Below are 20992 nucleotides of genomic sequence, written 5' to 3' on the forward strand. Positions count from 1 at the left end.
CCCAGCACAATTGAACCACTCGGAAAAAAACATCTGTATGTTCAGCCTTTGTTGGGATTCATTTTTCTGTATACTTGCTGCTATCTGTATTAAACCTATACAAGATTGTGAAGCTTCTTATTAGATTTTTTTTTTAAACATATATAAATATTAAAGATACGTACGTTCATGAGTTGGAAAGCTGTTTTAAAAATTACAATTATTTTTGTTTATTTTTTAGTATAAAAGTCAGTAACAGTAATTGCCTCAAGACTTATACATGACACCCCCCCCCCCCAAAAAAAAACAAACAAACAGCAAAATTACAATTCTTATTAGATTTTTTTAAACACATATATAAATATTAAAATAAAAATATTAAAGATACGTTCATGAGTTGGAAAGCTGTTCAAAAATTACAATTATTTTTGCTTATTTTTTAGTATAAAAGTCAGTAACAGTAATTGCCTCAAGACTTATACATGACACCCTCTGACCCCCCCCCCAGCAAAATTACAATTCTTATTTGATTTTTTTTTAACACATATATAAATATTTAAGAGACGTTCATGAGTTGGAAAGCTGTTCAAAAATTTATTTTATTTTTGCTTATTTTTTAGTATAAAAGTCAGTATCAGAAATCGCCTCAAGACTTATACATGACACCATCTATTTATGCTATTTAACTTTGACAGCATGGAAAAGCTTGACAACAACCAACTACTGTACACAAAATAAAAATTATGAAACATAATTGTAAAAATCATGACTGCAACTAGCTGTTGTTTCAGCCTCCATTGATGAAATAGAAAATGCTGGTGGTGATGTAACAAGGCTACCAAAGCCTGGAATATATGTAAACATTTTGGTATATTTTTTTGTAAACTCTTTAGCCCCCTCACCCTGCCTCTACCAAGCCCCTTTACCCCCCAAACAGGATGTTATATTTTTTGTTGGTATTATGTATAATCAACAAATGTGTTCATTCGTTGGATTGTGACATTGTTGATGAATGGATATTCTTGCAAATTGTACAATATTACGGCCTTACCCCATAATGACAGGGCGGACACGTCACTGGACAGCAATTTCAAGGAAGATTCTCCGTGTCTTTGAACATTCCGACAGTCCCATAATGCACCACGATTTGATGGCTTTTATGTGCTTGCCTTGCGCGCATGTTCAGATCTTTCAACGCGCAACAGCAGGACCATCATGGCTGACGTAACAGCGGCGGACGGCGATAAACTCAGCAAAAAGTGAGTTTTATGCGTTTTCCATCTACTTTTAACACAAATTACGTTCGGGTCCTCTATTTTAACCGTATTTGCTGACACGGAGATGTAAAGTATAGGTAGCAGACGCAACAGCAACTAAGAACGATAGTCAAACAAATTACCCATACGCAGGCATGTTCTTAGCCTACATTTCCCAAGATTCTGTCCTCTTTGGCTAGTGGGAAATGTAGTTTTTAAAATTACGAGTAACCCACAGTGAGAGTATGTTTTATGGACGAGTAAAACTACAAGCTCCATAATGTACTAAAAGAAAGGTCGTCCTCACTTCAACCTGGTAAATTTAGGACTTGTCTTTCTTTAAACATTGCAACGTTGGAGTATTGAACTATTTAATACGATTTTGCCCGTATAGTACCTAACGTAGGAGAGTATCATTTAGGATATTGGCGTTTTACTTAAGTTGTTTTTCTTCTGACCTTCCTCTTGATTGTGCTAGCAACACTCACAGACACGTGCTAGCTATCTGCAAAAATAATGCGATTTTTAGTTGTGTACAGTAGAGTATGTAGACTTTTACAAGAAATAGTGTGTAGTCCTATGTTTGCGTTGTCGTTGTTTGTCAACTGATGTTTTAGTGTCGTCGTTTGCATATTGTGCTCATTAATGCCCTCTGGTAAATAATAACAAAGCACACGGCACTTTAACAATTTAATAGGCAGCGGTTATTTTTGCCGTAACCGGCAACTCTCTTGCTTGCGTTATTTCGCAGTGAAGGGCTGTGATTGGTCAATTGCCTGAGCGAGGAAATCTTGACCTGCCATAAACGGCTATTTTATTTATTTGCTTATCTCAACCGTGATTCCGGTAGATTGGCCGTGAATGGACAATTACTATCTTACGTCACAAGTCAAAACGAAAGGACGCTCTCCGCTCATTGATATGAATTGGACTTTGGATGGTTGCAATTTGATTTGTGAGGATTATTTTGATTTCAAAATGTGATGAACTGTCGTTTGACTATAACAATCTGCCTTGTATGTATGTATGCTAGACACAGGCAAAAGCAATGCAATACGCCTTTTGTATTTACTGTGTAAAGGAAGCATTTGCATTGCGGGAATATCAGAAATGTCCACAGGTTATTTTAGCGTGATGTGCAGGCTGCCGTGTTAGGGTTCAACTTGCTTCCGTTCCAGATTGAATTGGTTCCCCCTTCTTGCTGAGGTCGTAGGGGCAATGTCAGAGCAGTAATTTTGTGTTTCCTATTCGCAGATACATCTATATTGTTTAACTGCATAACCATTCTATATTTTCTATTCTTCAATAAACACGTTAATTGCACAGGATTTGAAAAGATAAAGTTGTCGCTGTAGCATTGTTTTGTTTACCATTCTTTTGCATGCCACTAAAGGGAGCCCGCGTTCTACAATGAAAAATGGCTACTTTCTCTGCTTACTGTATGCCTTGTTTGTATATTTTCTGTATACTGTATATCTCTTTTCCCCAGATTGCTCTTCTGACTGGTGGCTCGGCATGCTTTGCCTGGTCAGGGCAGTCAGGCAGCAGCTGTGCCAAGCCTTTGAAATCAGGGGACAGTGGTATAAACATGCACATCCTTGCACAGCTGCAGTGCCTTCCCAAATTTGTGGGAACCGTTGGAGAGGTGACAAAAGGTTGGTGGCTTTTCTTTTCGAGAGAGAATAACAACCAACCTTTTGTCACCGGGGTCAATGTGGGTGTACCTTTCTAATTAGGGCTGGGTGATAATTCAATATCAGTATCGATATCAATACAAAATGCATTTAATAAAATGTTCCCTGAGCCTGGCGTTCTGCATGCTATAGGCGAGTAGCGTACGCTCATGAATGGAAGTGTAGCTTAGATTTGTTCAAATAAATAACGGATGGACAATTATTAGCTTACGTCACAAGTCAAAATGAAAGGACGCTCTCCGCTCATTGATAAGAATTGGACTTTGGATCGTTGTAATTTGATTTGTGAGGATTATTTTGATTTCAAAATGTGATGAACTGTCGTTTGACTATAACAATCTACCTTGTATGTATGCTAGTCACAGGCAAAAGCAATGCAATACGCCTTTTGTATTTACTGTGTAAAGGAAGCATTTGCATTGCGGAAATATCAGAAATGTCCACAGGTTATTTTAGTGTGATGTGCAGGCTGCCTATGGATGATACAGGAAGTAGATATATGTCAAGAGGATCCTTGTCTTAGATGTGCTAACTCTGGTGATTTCTTGCCGAATGTGAAGCTCCGCATCACCATGAAGTCACAATCGGTCAAAACAATAACATGTCATATGGCAATAATGAGCCTGCTAACAAGTTAAAGTAGGCCTCAGATCGTTGGTCAACAACAATGCTTGACTCCGAGAGTGAACAACATTGCACGTGACATTACACATTGAACTAAACACACTTCACAACAAGTTCAGCAGATAGTGCTAGGGTAGCCAAGCTGCAAACATGCTTCATCTTGTTTAATGGCATTCCCAGATGAAGGTTACTGTTGAAGAAAATAATATTTTTCTTCCGCGTGTTCGTTTTCTTTCGTGTAGTGAGAATGTTGGTTATCCGAATGCAGGCTGGAGATCGATGAACAGTCACTTCAAAGCTTTTATTTCTACAGAATATTCCGGGCACAAGTGAGTTTCCAGAAAATGGCAGCCTCTCACTAGTGCGAAGTTACAGCGCACTCACAACATTCTTATACCATCTTGAAGGGCGGTATCCCCAAAAAACCCAAGCCCCCAGAGTTCACCAGACATGAGATAAGACTTTTACAGCATTCAATACACATGACGACAGCCAGAAGTAGATAAGACTTTTACAGCATTCAATACACATGACAACACGAGCAGAAATTGCGACAGCACTCACAAAGACACAGCCACAAATAAAAGTTCTACTGAGGAAATAAGTAAATTAAAACAGTTATGACTAAATCTATGCAGAAGACCCTCTTCAATTTTATTAGACTTATTGGCGATGTATATCCCTGCCTATTTAGTCCCCCCCCCAATTTAAAAGCATTTTTTTCCCAATACACTTGAGTGGGTAGCATTACTTGCAGATGTTTCTCTATTCGCAGGCGGCCTGGTCCCTACAGGTATCTGCTGCATTCATACATATAAATGGCAACGGCTTAATTGTACCTACTCCTATCTAGTGGTAGAGCATGGTATAGATATTATCTGTAGTACATTTCCCCTGGATGTCACTTATCTTGTGTCACCTGCTAACTGTTGACTTCTTGGATTCTTCATGTCTTGTCAGTGAGCTGAAGAGGCGACTAAAAGCAGAGAAGAAGGCTGAGGAGAAAGAAGCCAAAGCCAAAGAGCAGCTCCAGCAAAAGAAGGAATCCAATAATTGCGCGGCATCGGACATTGCTGCCGTGGACGAGGAGACGCTCGACCCAAATGTGAGATTCTTGTATGAGCGTTGCCTTTCACCCTTCTGAGCCCTATTTACATTGTTTGCTTTCAAATGCAGCAATACTACAAGATTCGCACCCAGGCCATTCAAGAGCTGAAGGGTACAGCTGATGACCCGTATCCACACAAGTATCACGTTGACTTGTCGCTCACAGAGTTCGTTGAGAAGTACAATCATCTGCAGCCAGGGGAACAGCTAAGAGATGTTGTTGTCAATGTGTCAGGTACTGTAATGCAGGAATCCATTAGAAATTATTGGATTTAGTGATGCACCGAATATTCGGCCACCGAAACTTTGCGGCCGAAAATGGCTATTTTTGCAATTTTCGGCATTCGGTCTAAATACAATTAAAGCCGAAAGAATATGGCCGAAATAGGATGTTGTGGTGACGCAAGCAAAAAAAACAAAAACGCTGCAAGCATCTGTTTGAATTAAACAGCAAGCGTGAGTGTCCGCCTTTTCTTCTCGCTGGCTTTTGCACCGGTCGGTGGCAGCAGCTCCCGGGGTCATTGCGCACACCGGGGGAGAGGGGCATCGCTTGGTGTACATTTTAGCGGATCGAATAAAGACAGAACTGCCGTGTACTGCACTACAAGTGAGCCACTCTTTCTCCCGCAGCGCCTTCCCTTTTTTTTTTTTAAGAGCCCACCCCTGAACGCTTGCACTTTTTCATTGGCATCCCGATGGCCGTGCTAAATACTTAAGCTATACTTAGCTAATGCTAGCACTATTGCTATCAGCAGTTTTAAACACGGAAACAAGCCCAAGCCGATTAGCTGGTGCAAACAAATGTATTTATTTATTTGTAAACGTTGGTGAATATGTAAATGCGCCGATTTTAAGTGCGCCGCATGCATTCTTGCCCGCCTGTGGGAACTACATAGACTATAAAGTGCAATCGCACCGCCAGAAAATGCTCAACCCTCATTTGGTGTTCAATATACCATTAGCCAACATGTCTGCGGTGTGGGCACATTTTAATTTATATTGTGCTTGGTTAAAATGTCATTGCTAAATAAATATTTTATAATAATATTATAACTTGTTGTTATAAATGCAGTGATAGTAAAAATTGGCATAATTTTTTTCCGGCATTTCGGTTTCGGCCAAACATTTTCATTTCGGTGCATCCCTAATTGGATTTAAAGGTGTATATAAGAAGCACTTTTCTTCTTGTCTTATGATTGGCAGGCCGCGTCCATGCCAAGAGGGCATCTGGTGCCAAGCTGCTCTTTTATGACATGCGAGGCGAAGGCACCAAGCTGCAAGTTATGGCAAACTCCGGGTACTGAAAGATTGAGTAAAATCCCTGTTGTCTGAATATTATGTTTATGTATTTTATTGGTTAACCAATTAATTGCCAGACATATTTAAAGCAGTTTCCAATATTGCATTTTGTCTACTTTGATATCCTTACAATATTGTGTTCTGTGCCGACATAAACACAAAACCTGTCAAAACAAAAAGTACATTCTTTATCCCCAGAAAAAAAAGTTGTATATACTTTAGTTATCAACATTAAACAATGAGGTGGTTTCACCAAAAACATTGTTTTATGATCAAAAAGAAGAGGGGAAAAAATATTTTTTGTGAGAAGAAACTTGTCAAACAGAACAACATTGATGCTAATATGTGACACCTCAAACTTTATAACAACAAAAACAAAACTGAGAAAAGGCTTTTGATGGCAAAAACAAAAAAAAAGAAGGCAAAGTCATGGACTCTCCAACTTCTTGCTTTAACATTGAGTTTTTCCTTACCCCGTCAGCAACTACAAGTCTGAGGAAGACTTTATTGCCATAAACAACAAGCTCAGGCGCGGTGACATCATCGGTGTCCGTGGAAACCCCGGAAAGACTAAAAAGGGGGAGCTGTCCATCATCCCCACCGAGATGAAACTACTTTCGCCTTGTCTCCACATGCTGCCTCACCTCCACTTTGGACTTAAAGACAAGGTAATACAGGTCACTATAACCACATTTGGATATGAAGTTAATGCCTTACAAGGATCTAAGGCTCACTTGTTTAGAAATACAGCGGAACCTCAGTTATTGTATGCCCTGTTTTACATATGATACGGCTTTCACTTATTTTTTTCATTGAAATTTTGTCACACACAGCCAAAGATTTTATGGAGGAACCTGAAGTTGGCAACTCTGAGGGGGAAAAACAGTAATAACCGGCACTTCACGCAATTTTTTTTGAACAATAACGTAAAATCAAATTTTGGCTGAGTAATTTGATTCTCAAAATATTCGATAGTTGATGCCCATGTGCCAGGTCTCTGTTAGTGAAAGTGATTGACCACAGTTTAAAAATAAATAAATACATTTGTTCACACAAGCTAATAGGCTTTGGGAACAGACTGCAAAGTCACACACAGCGTCCTGTACAGGTCTGTCGCCACCCGGCGATAGCGGTAAGTGTTTGCGTATGTGTGGCTGATCTCGCCAGGATGGTTGCAACGCATTGATGACTGATTTCTTTGTGTGACAGTCAAGTCATCTTTATCATCTCTCAAATCTGTTTTTGTTTTAATATATATTTTTTGCAGATCAATTGGATTCACATGATCTCCTGTAGGAAATCATCAGTTTTCGTAATTGTAGTTTTAGCCTGAGTTTTTAGATCAGGTTCCTCACGAAAACTGAGATTCCACGGAAAAATTGTGTTCAAATCAAAGTGTGCATTTTAAAAATCATCTTTTGGTTTTACAACATGCTGTACATGTTTGGATTAAACAAAACAATGACTGATTATAATGGACTAAAGACCTGCCAAGATTTTGATTGAGATGACTCATAGATTAAACATCACAAACTCCCTAAACAGCTGCATTAAAAAAAAAATTAAAAAACGTGATCCACCAGACCTATAAATGGAGGAGGTAATTTTTGTTTGTCATCTTTTTGATTATTCTCGTGGCTCTCTTAAAGGAAACACGATTCCGTCAGCGCTACTTGGATCTTATCTTAAATGACTACGTGAGGCAGAAGTTTATAACACGAGCCAAAATCATCACATACTTGCGCAGTTTCTTGGACCAACTAGGATTTTTAGAGGTAAGGGCTTGACACACTTATCACAACCTGTAAAACATGTAATTTTTTTCTATATTACTCCAATTTTTCTGTTGAAAATGTTATTTCTTATGAGTGAAATTCATTGTCATATTTACTGTTGTTTTAAGATTGAGACTCCAATGATGAACATCATTCCTGGTGGAGCAGTAGCCCGTCCATTTGTAACTTACCACAACGAGCTGGATATGAACCTGTACATGAGGATTGCACCTGAGCTGTACCACAAGGTAATGTGCACTATTTTCCGAGCAAAATCATCAGTTTACAATGTAATTATTATTTTCTGTTGATTGTAGCCTCATAACATTTCTTCCATTATATACTGTGTTCTCCCTGTAGATGCTTGTTGTAGGCGGGATGGATCGAGTGTATGAGGTTGGGCGTCAGTTCAGGAACGAAGGCATCGATCTCACTCACAACCCGGAGTTCACCACCTGTGAATTCTACATGGCATATGCCGACTACCACGACTTGATGGACATAACGGAGAAACTTCTGTCTGGTATGTGAAAATAAGATGCTTATGTGGGATTAAGACAGAAAAAAATAATCTGTATTTTAACCATGTAAAAGCACTTTGTTAGCCCGCTCAATGATGACTTGTTTGCATGTGATAGCAGTATTTTGACCTGTCACATCGCCGTGACAACAGCAATGCAATACTTAGTCTGTATTGCGTTTTCCTTTCCAGGGATGGTGAAGCACATCACGGGAGGATACAAAGTGACCTACCACCCTGATGGTCCAGAAGGAGAAGCCTGTGAGATTGACTTCACGCCGCCATTTAGAAGAGTGAGCATGACGCATGACCTTGAGAAGCAAATGGGAGTCAAATTTCCTCCCGCTGACAGTTACGACAGCGATGGTAAGAATACGACTGGGTCTGAGGACAGACATTTACGTTTGTTTGTTGTTGTTCTGATTGGCACAGTACTGTAATTATCCAGAAATGATGTCCTTATGCCTTTCGTCCCATTTTCTCTTCAGAGACACGTAAATTCTTTGATGCCCTGTGTGCCGAGAAGGGAGTTGAATGTCCTCCACCAAGAACAACTGCCCGCCTACTTGACAAGGTGCTTTATTTTCTTTATTCATTAGTTAATAATAGGACACATGCTTGAACCAATCTATTATTCCTCAGCTTGTGGGAGACTTCCTGGAGGTCACCTGTATCAACCCCACATTTATCTGTGATCACCCTCAAATCATGAGCCCCTTAGCAAAATGGTGAGGGGAAACATCCCGTGTCAAATCTGTCCTAAATTGTTTGGAAATGCTCCTGCCTGACCGTTGAAATGCTCCTTTCCAATAGGCATCGATCGGAGAAAGGCCTAACGGAGCGCTTTGAGCTCTTTGTGATGAAGAAAGAAATCTGCAACGCTTACACCGAGTTGAATGACCCCATTAGACAGAGGGAGCTATTTGAGCAGCAAAGCAAGGTGTGTAAAGAATGAGTGTACTGTGGCGCGGTGTTACATTTCAAACACAAGTTGGGAACATTCAAATAAATGTGACATTGTTGTCGCTTACAACTTGCCCTGCCAATAAAGTCAACAAAGAAGAGAGACACAATATTGTGTCCAAAGGTTGCAATCAAATGTTGTTGTTTATTACAATACTATATTTTTCAGGCCAAGGCCGAGGGTGACGACGAAGCCATGTTCATTGACGAAACCTTCTGCACGGCACTGGAATATGGTCTCCCACCGACAGCCGGATGGGGAATGGGCATTGACCGCCTCACCATGTTTCTCACTGACTCCAATAACATCAAGGTAACGTCTTGTTGTGGAATGTAGTGACTTGACTACTGTTATGAATGGTGGCAACTGTTTGACTTTGAAAGTGGAATGTCAACAACCGCATAACTTTTCTGATCTTAAATGAATCAATCTTCTTGATAGATGCGGAATAGGACCATATTTTGTCAAAAGAATCCTTAACCTTTTTTGTTTGTGTGTTCTTTCCCTAGGAGGTGTTGCTCTTCCCAGCCATGAAGCCCGACGACAACAAAACAAACGTTACTGCAGAAGGCACCTCTGTATAATGTACTGACCTCTGACCCTTCTCTCCTTGAAGGAGGCTTGGAGAAAGAAGCATTTATGTCGGTGGTCATGTGTGAGGTCTGCTGGTATTGTTTTGTTTTTTTAACTGTGTCAAAGGCTTGCTTGCTCAGTCATTTATGCATTTTTGCAAGGCTAAATGTTAAATCATAACAAATACAGTTCAGTTTTGATATTTTCTACAATTTCTGTGATCATATTTGTTGGGTACTACTTGTTTGTCAACAAGTATACATTTTAATCTTCTTTGTCAATCAGACACTAATTGGTTGATCAGTGACTCACATCCTGTTGATCATACTTTTGAAGACATATTTCAGGATATACATCAAGATTCTATTAAGTAGTCAGTTGTTGCTCAAGTCTGATTTGTCAGAATTTGAAATCTGGAGTGGACACACATTCAAATTCAACGGAAGTAATATTTTGTATTCTCAATACTGCCATCTCTTCTTCATGTCTTGCTTATGTTTTTTGTCGTTGGCAGACTCCAAAAGTCAGTCCTCTAGCCAAGTGCATCTGAATAAAACGCTCATGAATCTCTCATTGTCGCTTAATTTTTAATATACTATTTAAGTTTATTATTTATGTCAATTTATTAGTGTTTAATCCAATAGTGGGTCAATTTGAGTGTTACTGTAGGCTACTTAACAAAATTACTTACTAAAATGTGATTTTTGCAGTTGAAGAAAGAAAGTTGAGGCAGTGGTTATACAATACTTAATTACATGGCGTCATGTGCAAGATGTCCCCTTTGATGCCGCCACTACCAACCCATGCATACCAATGAAAAATGCATTAGAGTGGACCTTAACTTTTCTTTAAAAATACTGAATTGTAACATGTAATAGATCAACACATACGTATAGCTAAGGAATCAAGATAACAAATTAGTGTCTTGTATTAGTTAATTCTAACTTCGGATTCAATCAAGTGTCAAATTGCGCACATGTTTTTTTTTTTGTCCCTTTGTAACTACATTTCCCGTCGTTCCCCGAGAACGGCTTCCTGACAGTTTAAAAAAAAAAATCGCCCCAACTTTTCATTTAAACATTTTTTTCCCCGTACCCGTGTAAACGTAATAACACTGGTGTCTCTCATAATTTTGACTTGGGTTAAGGGACGTTATAATGACAAAAATTCAAAAGAAACATTTCCCGCAGTAAAAGTAAACGTTTTTTCTTTTGAATAGCTTTGTACTTTTATGTAGCTCGGAAATACAATTAATACAATGAAGTTTTGGAAGAAATCTCGATGGCCCTGTCTGAAGTGGCTGAAAAACTACATACAGCTGCATACCACGTTGTTTTACTGTGACTGTAATCTGCGTATTGACCGCTAGATGTCAGCAAATATGAGCGCCCGTCACCACCCTAGTTGATGATGCGCGCTCCCGAGGTCAAGTGTATGTGAGCGGGCTCCCACGCGCACCCACACGGAGTGAAGATGGCGATGAGAGCGGCGCTTCGGTGCCTCTTCGCAAACTCCCCCTCCGGACTTCCCCAGCTGGCTCCCGCAGCGGCTTTCCCGGCGACACGGCTGCTATGGGCGGCGAGAACACTGAGCACCACGGCCGCCCGCGCTGAAGGTAAAACACTTGGGAATTGGGATTAAAAATTGCAAACAGAAGTGCACGTCACGTTCGACTAGTTGGCCAGACAAACTTTTAACTCGTGTTTAAGATTAGCAGAAGCCTGTTAGCTACGCTTATGTTCAACGTACAACTTGGTTTCAGTTTTTTTTTTTTAATCAAGTTGACTGTTAACTCCAAAAAATGTGTCGGGTCGTGCAACATGTAGCAACTCATTAAACATATGCCAGCTAACGTAAGTAAATGAATGTCAGCATGCACATGACAAAGTACGTTTCTGTAGCATACGGTGTTTACAGTAAATGTGCAAGAATTCTGTGTAAAAAGCTTGCTGTATCCAGGCCTCACATGGGGACAGCATCCCTGACTGTGGTCTCCCAGCCATGCATCAACATATTTCAATCTGGTTCAAGCCTGTATTTGTCTGCACGCTGACATGGTGCCAGCACTGGGGGATGAAACACTAGCACTGTTCTAATTCATTTTAGAAATACTCACTGTTCAACTTGGCACCTGCACACCCCTGAACAACATAGCGTGTAATTTACCGCAACCAGAAGAAACAAGTTTCACCAATCAACAAACGCCGGTGTTCAATACTTCTGGCCAAGTAGCAATGTCACACTGGAACTGAAGGTTAAAATATCCATTTTAGCGTAGGTTCTGGGCGATATGGCCCAAAAATAAAATCTCGATTTTTGCAGTCATTCAGGACGATTACGATTTTAATCTTAAAAAAAACAAAAAACAAAACAGCAAACATTTATTTCAAGGTTTCATTTATTCAAAAGATAATTCCTGTGCAAACTGTTCACACAGCAATAATGTAATGTAGTTGGTAGCTCTTGTAAACCACCCATCCAGCATTCTGCAAAATTACAAATTACAAAAACATTTGGATGAAACAGAACATAAGAACAACAGCTTTTAATCATCTAAAAGACAAAACTCGATTTCAAAATGACGATGCATCGAATTAATTTGATTTATTGCTCAGCCTTATTTTAGCGGAGGCAAATATATAAAACATCTCTCTGAGGAAACCAAAAAAAAAAAGAGATTTGCTCGCACAGTTCCCCAAATAAGATGCCAAGAGTGCTTGCTTCAAGCTGTTTATTTGTCCCTCAGAGGTGATATTAATGTAAACTAAATCCGTTGATACATGATAAACGGACTAATAAAACATATATCCATTTTGTGTTAAATTAACCTAAGAAGCATGTTTTTTTTAGCATGTTTTTTTTTTGTGAGTGCCAAAAAAACAAAGAACATGCAAACTCCACACAGGAAGACCGAAACCCGGATTCAAACCCCCAACCTGAAAACTGTGAGGCGGATGTGCTAACCACCAGCCGTCTACACATAAAACAAAAGGGGATTATATATTGTGAATGTAAACGGCAAAATGTTCAATCAAAACAATATAATTCTCAACTGGCTCATTGCTAACATAATATGCAAAACACTATAGGTGGGCTAACAAATTTAGCATAGCTCGTACTTTAACATAAAGGAGCGTAAAAACAGAGCATACGCTTATATTTAATGTGTGTCCTTTCTGCTATTTGGCTAAATTGACTTATTGAATATTAGTAGTTACTTGAAGTTAATTTTGACCTCTAGTGCTGCCTGGCGTGTTGTGGTGCAATGTGGTACTACACTTAAGGCGCGCAGAAATGTGTCCATTAAAGTGTAGTATTAAAAATGTGTGCTACTGTATATGAATTAGTAAAAGATGAACCATTATTGAATAAATATAAAGGCCTAATTTCTGCAACAATTCTGTGAAATTCAGAATGGTGCAACTGATTTGAGGTTCCACTGACTGTACATGTGTTTAGGGGAAAAAAATGCCATGAACTGATTAATTTACCCATTGATCTTTGTTCTTGCTTTGTTCTTTGCACAGCTTTAAAGTTCACAGATAAGCACGAGTGGGTGCGAGTAGAAGGTGACATTGGCACCGTCGGTATCAGCAATTACGCTCAGGTAAGCCTTTGTCTTTGCCCCTTCGCTAATCATTCATTTATGATGGGTTGTGACACATTTGGTCCGTAGGTTTGATGATGATTGGTGCGTGGTGGGTTCAGAAGCTGCAGTCTCGTTTATTATACGCTGTACTTTGCCCTCACCTGCAGAAACGTCACTTTTATTTTTTTTTTAGGAATATTGCCACAGGTCGATGTGTTATGCTGAAACTCTATGCTACGTTCCTATGTTGGACTAATGCTCAGTGGTTTATATTTATTATAATTTAAGAATATTTGTCTTATTGAAATTGACAGTGGCATGTACCGTGTAATAGCATAATAGCTCAAAGGCAACTTTATTTATATAGCACCTTATCATGTAAAGAAACAACTCAAAGTGCTTTACACACACAAAAAAAGTCGCCATTTTTTAAACATATATATATATATATATATATAAAAAAAAAAAGAGTTCAGTTACCTCATTGTTGATTACTGTCACCTGATCAAAATTACATTTGTATCTCGAGGTACAACTGCACAAGAAGCTAGGCTAACTGTTAGCTTGTCTCGTAGCAACATTGTAATTGTAAGATTTTCTCCTTGTCATTGTTATTGTGGCGAATTACGCACAACCATTTGCTCCTCTATTTGGGTTCAGTTAATGAAATGAAAAGAAGGTGATGGTGGCAACGCAAGCCTAAGGACGGTCTAACGTTAATTTCAGTCGTATAAGGCCAAAATGGCAGCCCCTTGAGATGGATGATCAATCTGCTTAATTTTTATTCTGTGAACATAATATTGATCTGAATACCGTGTTCAGGCTAGTGAGTGCACAAACAAGATGTGAGGTCATTAATATCAAGTTTAAGACGAACAGTCACAACACTACAGTTCACTTGCTTAATTGGATTTATACATTTTTAGTAATGTGTTGATAACTTTGATTTATGAATTTCTTGTTTTGTCAGATGATCCCCCCATATATTGCCTGGGATACATTGCAAACCCAGCCGTAATAGGTGAAAATATACAACATAGGAAGACCATATAAATGTTTTTTTTATGGCAATTGATTCATTTTACAATCAATTAATCTGCCTATTATTTTGTTGATTAAAGAGAGCGCCATCTAGCGGTGAACTAATAATTCATTCAATTTAAAAACTCACTATTGAGTTCAATAATATGCACCAAAAAAAAAAAAGCTGTTGTGATAGTTGCATCCAGTATTGGACACAATGTGTCGACCACCGTTTAACTTCCACAGCTGGGTGGTCGTCGCCAAGTCCTGTGATTCAGGCTCCCCGTCGCTTGTCACCTTCTGCTTTGCTCTCACAAGCTTAAGCTTTATTTATTATGCTGGCTTTTTCTTTTCTTTTTTCTTTTTTTTTAGGAAGCCTTAGGTGACGTGGTGTACTGCGGACTCCCCGAAGTCGGCCAAAGCCTTGAGCTAATGGGTACGACTGGCCCACGTGCTACACTTGTGCAAAAGCGTGCCACGAGAGATAAGGCGTGTGTCTCTATGTTTGCGTTGCAGAGGAGTTTGGCGCCTTAGAAAGCGTGAAGGCCGCCAGCGAGCTTTACTCGCCTCTGACGGGCGAAGTGAAGGAAATCAACACCGAGCTGGCCGAAAATCCCGGACTGGTGAATAAAGCCTGCTATACAGACGGTGAGCATCGCGCTAAGACAATGTGTGACAGGAAACAAGTAGTCTACCATGATCTCTCTCTTTTCAGGTTGGCTCATCAAGATGACAATCGAAAAGCCGGATGAGCTGCAAGGCCTCATGGATCAAGCTGCGTATGATGGTTTTATCAAATCACTGGAATAATTAAAAAAAAAAAATCAGCTCGCAGTGCTACTTTTGTACTTCAGCAACGTCCCGCAACATCCTTCATCCTCTGTGCTATTTATTGCCATACTGAAAAAGTGCCATAAGAATAATTTTAGTCGGTCAATTCTAAGATACAGATTCATGTACCGGTAGTTGGGAAAAGCACATAAGGGCTCTTAGGACTGTTGGGTCAAGCTTCTGATTTGAAATGAGATGGAAAACGGGACTGTGACTGTAAATGCTGTCAACTTCATGAAATAAAACTTTTCATTTCCCTTTGAGGAGCAACACATGCATGTGTTCAAGTTTATTTTTCACCTACTCCAACATCAAGCGATGATTGTCACAGTGAAACCGGGTTCAAAGAAAAGATGCTAACAGCATATTATTTTTGCTGATGAGGGTGTTGGTGTGTGCACCTGTCCCAGGTGCTTCTTGTTGCTTATTAAGTCCATGCACCTTGACCTTTGCCCTCTTAGGTGCAAATAGAAAGAGCGAGCAGAGGTCACTTCATTAATGATTAATGAGGCAGCGCTTTTAAAATCACAAATGGTCGCTCTCGCACGTTGTGGTCTTCAATGGGAAGAGCGGAACTTTATCAGAACGGGATCCTTTTATCAGCAGTTTGCCGTTGATGGTGACTTTTGATGCTGCAGTCCCCTCGTCTAAGACAAGCTGTATAATAATCAGAGGTGCAACAATTATTTGACAAATTAATTCACAACTATTTTGATAATCATTTTTAATAACTTGTCTAACATATTGTCCCAATCCTCTGAACATCGGACTCTCAACAGTAAATCAGCTCCTGTTTCTGTTGTTCTCCACCAAAGAAGACAGATTATCTTTGTATCTGTGTTTTTTAAATAAGGCATTGCAACTTGCAAGCATCTGGTTATACTTAGAAAACAACACACACAGAAATCAACAGATACAATGTGAACATCTTTAGCGATAACCGGAATTTGAGTATGGCCTTGTTCGCATGTCAGACTTTTCACTGCGCACGTCTTTAGAATTTATTTCCATGTTGTCAGCATGAATTTTAATTTCCTGTCATGACCAACAAGCTGCAGCGAGAGTACAGATAAATGAGAGCAGGTAGAGAGAGAGCGAGAGAGAGCTACAAATAGTTACTCAACCAAATAAAAGTCTACATCTAGTGGCCAAACAGGGGAAATACATTCAAAGTACAACGCATGGCCACGTGTTCTGTAACGACAGGGTCAATGTGTATTTATTGAACAGCACATTTTATTAATGTGGATTGTAGATTATTTTTTCTGCAACCAAAATGCACATTTGAATTATATTTTACACACACAAAAAAAACGGTTTTATGTTACTTAGAATTCCTATCTATTTGACGGGTCTACATGCGAGTGCATTTATTTTTTCAATGTTCAATCACTAGTTCTTTTCTTCTACATAAAACACGTTCTAAGAGTTTTTGGTGTCCCAAGTAATGTGTTGTAAATCAATTCCGGTGACCTCCCATTTAAAACAGAAACAAAAAAAACATTGCACAACATTCATAAAGTTACAGTTATACTATTTTTGATAAGTGGTTCGGAAAATAGATGGATGGTTCTAATATTTATTTATGTATTTGTTTATCTATTTTTTATTATTTTTAAATACGTGCGCACACGTACCCAAACATTCTTTGCTCTCTACGCTCTGAACGCTATATACACTCTTTGTTTACATACTGCTCGGTGATTGGCTGCTTGATACGTATCCCACAATCCACCAGCAGTCTTCTTCCTTTTTCCTTTCGGCCATTTTCCTCCCTAGTAGGTATGAAAAATATCCTCTACAGATTTTAGTGGAATCCCATTCAATCCATTATATAGACGTACTGTTTGTAAGTTAAATATCTTTCACTCAATAGTACGCTTTCTCACCTTTGAATTTAGGTGAATATTGACAATGTTTTTTCAGTTGAGGTCTGTAAAAGTGGCTGTTTCCGGCGCGATGTCACTAGCAGTAAGCGTGACTGCTAGCGTCGCTGCTAACATAGTAAAAGTAAAGGCGTTGATTTGTTCATAAATAAACGAGCGTGTGTACTAGCAAAAGCATACAAGACAGGAATTCCCAACCATTTTCATTGTTGTAGTGTATCAAACTTGTGAGCCTCCAGTAGACCCGCCGCTAGCCTGGCTAACTTGCTATCGCGGTCAGCCATTGCTCGGTACAGATGCATGGTGGTGCGGTACCGGCATAGAAGTATTCTCATCCCCGCTGTTTTTTAATTATTATTTTTAAGGGAAGTAGGCAGCCATGGCCCCCAGCCGGAATGGAATGATATTGAACCCACACTTCCACAAAGACTGGCAGAAAAGAGTTCGCACTTGGTTCAACCAGCCAGCCAGGAAGCTCCGCAGGTGAGTGTATGTTGTCAACGGTAATGAACTACACTAAGGTGTCACATTTGAGAAGTGAGTTTGTATGCATGCTACATGGAGCAATATAATATTGGGCACACTTTAGAAGAATACTGGAATTGCAGAATATGTATTTTAATCGCCGCATGAAAACTTTGACATTGCAAGAAAGTCTGTCCCACATATGGAAAACACTGTGCATGGGGCAAGGAAAGCTTGCATTGCTATTCACTTGGTCTCTATCCCCTGCAAATACTATTTGTATACATTGTGAATGTCTATCCAGCAATGTATGTCTGGGCTGGGTAAATGCAGCTCTGCATGGTTTATGAAAGTTTAACCGATAGTTGTCTTTGTCAGGCGAAAGGCTCGCCATGCTAAGGCCCGTCGCATTGCTCCCCGTCCTGTCACCGGGCCACTGAGGCCACAGGTCAGATGTCCCACGATAAGATACCACACTAAGATCCGTGCTGGACGTGGTTTCACCCTGGAGGAGCTTAAGGTAATTCCCAAGGATTTTGTGTCTTAACATTATCTTGCATCAGATAATCGGTTTCTAATGAGGTGAAAATATCTTATTAAAGAGCACAGTGTTTGCAATAATGCCTAATGGATTCGTTTTTCTTGTCAAAATGTTCGCAGGTGTCATGTATGCACGTTTGTAATTACCAGCAAAAAAAAAAAAAGTCAAGGTGTTACGCCCTGCACTCTGCTGTCAGTTGACTAACATATTGCTGGCATTGGGCTGAATCCTTGTACCTCCAAATTAGTCATAATTCAGAAAAAAAACAAACGCCATGTTTGTTCAACCATTAACATTGTATCAGAGAGAGAAAGTCATTTTCAACACTTTAGATGTAGAAGACTATAAAATGTGACCCATTGCAGCCCTGCTTGACACTCTGCATTAAGGGTTGGAATTGGAGGGTTAGATCACCAAATGATGAGAACAAATTTCGCCCCATTTAGGCGGGTGTGACAATCAGTGGTACTTAAACTTTACTTTATCATTCTGAATGCGCCCTGCTTCACCTCGTAGGCTGCCGGCCTCCACAAGAAGACAGCCCGCACCATTGGAATCTCTGTGGACCACCGTCGCCGTAACAGGTCCACGGAGTCTCTTCAGGCCAACGTGCAGCGCCTCAAGGAGTACCGCTCCAAACTTATCCTGTTCCCCAGGAAGGCATCTGCTCCTAAGAAGGGAGACAGCACGGTAAGTTCCTCATGCGGCGTGAAAGATGCCGTAGTGTTGATTTTTCTGGAATCGAGTGGAACCAGGCTAACATTGCGTGCTAAGTTTCGATTCCTAGTTTGCCGCATGGAAGAAACAAATGAAAAGAAAATATGTTTAGCACAGCGCATAGCACTTTCCACTGCCTGAGCTGTGTCGCGGGTGCACAGCAGCTATGCAGGGGCCCGCATGTTGTCCACCTCAAATAAGTCTTTTGTGTTTGTCATTTGTTTTTTTTTAGCTCCAAACAACAAAAAAATAGCACCAAACTCTGGTGCTCATTTAAGAACCGCACCCCAAAAAAATTTGTGCGCACCCCCTTTGCATGCATTAAGTACCTGCATACAAAGTATACAAATACATATGGGGTGATATTGGATTCTTACTGTATAACTGAGTAAAAATATCACCGGTTTCAAAATTTACAACTCTAAAATACCTCAATCAACCAAACAGCTGCTTAAGTATGTATAAGAAGTAAGGATTGGGTATCAGTTTACATAGATTATTTGAAAGTTGTACTTAGTAGGTGTGAGATGTAAATGTCACCAAGTAGTAACAAACACTCTTGTGTTCAGGAGGAGGAACTGAAGATGGCCACCCAGCACAAAGGAACAGTGATGCCCATCAAAACCGTGAGTTTCAAGCATCTTTTATTCTATTTAGACGCCTGTCCATCCTTTATTTACATTGTAGCAGTCAGATAACGACAATTTCTCTCTCTTAGCTTGAGCATGACCATTAAGCCCATTAACCAGATTGTCCAGGTGTTGATAGTGTTTTTTTGTTTTGTTTTTTTGTCCTTCCAGGTACACAAGAAGGAGAAGCCCAGAGTCATCTCAGAAGATGAAAAGAACTTCAAGGCTTTTGCCAGCCTGCGCATGGCCCGCTCTTATGCCCGTCTTTTTGGTATCCGTGCCAAGAGAGCTAAAGAGGCTGCTGAGCAGGATGTGGAGAAGAAAAAGTAAAAGTTGTTCGTTTGGAACTTTGCAAAATAAAGTGTTGAAGAAGTTGAACCTGAGACTGTTGTCATTGAGGTTTTTCCTGATGCCAGATGTTTTTCAAGGTCCTGGGCAACCATGTCATTGAATGCAGCACTTTGTGCTCGCTTCTCCTACCAGTTGGTTTTACAGCATCAGTCAAAGTTGCTGTGGACGGCACAAAACTACTCTAAAAGTATGCAACTTTGAAAATAAATAATGACAAAGGAGTTAAATAGTCTAGAAAGAAAATGTGCATTCATTGCAACACTTGTTTTATGTCAATAGATGGCGTAAGAGTGACAGTGAGCATTTGGCACAATATAAGATAAAATCTCAGGATTGTCTAGTCTTCATTTTTTTGCTTTTGGCTTTAATAAAATTTTGAATGGTTGGTATTTTTTTAGTGCAGAACAGCAAACCTTGACCGCACCCTCACATTCAAATAACCTGACCGAGCGCGGTATCGAGTGAGGGCAATTGAGAGATTGTCATGTACAAGCGATACCTCTCCGACAGCATCAATCACAGAATTAACATCTTTAGGAAGGGCCTTTGCTTATGCAGGCGTACATAATGTAAATCGTTGACAGCAAATACAGAGTCACACTCACAATGCCTTGCGTAATGTGCAGCTCATGAGGCTGCTTCAGTGGTGTCATATTCAATTGGATCCTGTCTTGGGTGTCTCGAAACAGAATTTAGGAGTCAGGAGTGCTACAGTATCTGATGATGTCGATGACTGCGGGATAAAATGAGGCGGATAGTGTCCTGGTAAAACCCAAGCCTGGTAATGGATTGCCATTATAACATCTCATTGGCGCGGCTTCCGCCCAATGTGTGACGCTGCCGTCAATCGAGTCTTTTAACTCATTCACTGCCATTGACGGCTATAGATGTCAAAAATTCATTTGAACTATTTTAATTAGTTTAACTTTTTTTTTTTTTTTACTTTTGTTAAGAGTATGAAAACCTAGGTTTTTTTTTTTAATTGTACATTAATAACAGATATAAAAATGTGTGATTAATTGTGAGTTAACTATGGAAGTCATGCGATTAATTAAAATAAATTTTAATCACCTGACGTGATTTAAAAAAAAAAAGATTACTAAAAATTAGGGGTGTCAGTCGATTAAAATTTTGAATTGTAATTAATCGCATAGATTCACTAGTTAACT

At 39.6% G+C, this 20992-nt stretch overlaps 3 protein-coding genes across 6 annotated transcripts; all 3 read left to right on the top strand.

Annotated features, from left to right (window-relative positions):
- The first annotated feature begins 1109 nt into the window (after positions 1 to 1109).
- Positions 1110 to 10362, top strand: kars1 (lysyl-tRNA synthetase 1). Of its 2 annotated transcripts, XM_077564322.1 has the most exons (15): positions 1110 to 1238; positions 2725 to 2890; positions 4514 to 4658; positions 4730 to 4895; positions 5864 to 5957; positions 6441 to 6627; positions 7609 to 7734; positions 7863 to 7982; positions 8095 to 8257; positions 8447 to 8620; positions 8743 to 8828; positions 8897 to 8982; positions 9068 to 9194; positions 9387 to 9530; positions 9728 to 10362. In XM_077564322.1, the coding sequence occupies exons 2-15, from the start codon at positions 2751 to 2753 to the stop codon at positions 9800 to 9802; spliced, it is 1833 nt and encodes a 610-aa protein (XP_077420448.1). In that variant the 5' UTR covers positions 1110 to 1238; positions 2725 to 2750; the 3' UTR covers positions 9803 to 10362. The 2 variants fall into 2 exon arrangements, with proteins under 2 accessions (XP_077420448.1, XP_077420449.1); XM_077564323.1 differs by lacking the exon at positions 2725 to 2890 and having other exon boundaries at positions 1115 to 1238.
- An 843-nt stretch (positions 10363 to 11205) lies between these two features.
- gcshb (glycine cleavage system protein H (aminomethyl carrier), b) lies at positions 11206 to 15508 on the top strand. Its single transcript, XM_077563865.1, has 5 exons — positions 11206 to 11406; positions 13319 to 13398; positions 14776 to 14839; positions 14920 to 15051; positions 15119 to 15508. The coding sequence occupies exons 1-5, from the start codon at positions 11265 to 11267 to the stop codon at positions 15211 to 15213; spliced, it is 513 nt and encodes a 170-aa protein (XP_077419991.1). The 5' UTR covers positions 11206 to 11264; the 3' UTR covers positions 15214 to 15508.
- A 1386-nt stretch (positions 15509 to 16894) lies between these two features.
- On the top strand, positions 16895 to 19855 carry rpl13 (ribosomal protein L13). 3 transcript variants are annotated; one of them, XM_077564709.1, is made up of 6 exons: positions 16895 to 17016; positions 17486 to 17603; positions 17964 to 18105; positions 18643 to 18816; positions 19413 to 19469; positions 19644 to 19855. In XM_077564709.1, the coding sequence occupies exons 2-6, from the start codon at positions 17500 to 17502 to the stop codon at positions 19800 to 19802; spliced, it is 636 nt and encodes a 211-aa protein (XP_077420835.1). In that variant the 5' UTR covers positions 16895 to 17016; positions 17486 to 17499; the 3' UTR covers positions 19803 to 19855. The 3 variants fall into 3 exon arrangements, with proteins under 3 accessions (XP_077420835.1, XP_077420838.1, XP_077420839.1); XM_077564712.1 differs by having other exon boundaries at positions 16984 to 17083; XM_077564713.1 differs by lacking the exon at positions 16895 to 17016 and adding an exon at positions 17113 to 17135.
- Positions 19856 to 20992: the final 1137 nt, after the last annotated feature.

The sequence above is a fragment of the Vanacampus margaritifer genome, chromosome 4 (assembly GCF_051991255.1).
Source record: "Vanacampus margaritifer isolate UIUO_Vmar chromosome 4, RoL_Vmar_1.0, whole genome shotgun sequence".
NCBI classification, from domain to species: Eukaryota; Metazoa; Chordata; class Actinopteri; order Syngnathiformes; family Syngnathidae; genus Vanacampus; species Vanacampus margaritifer.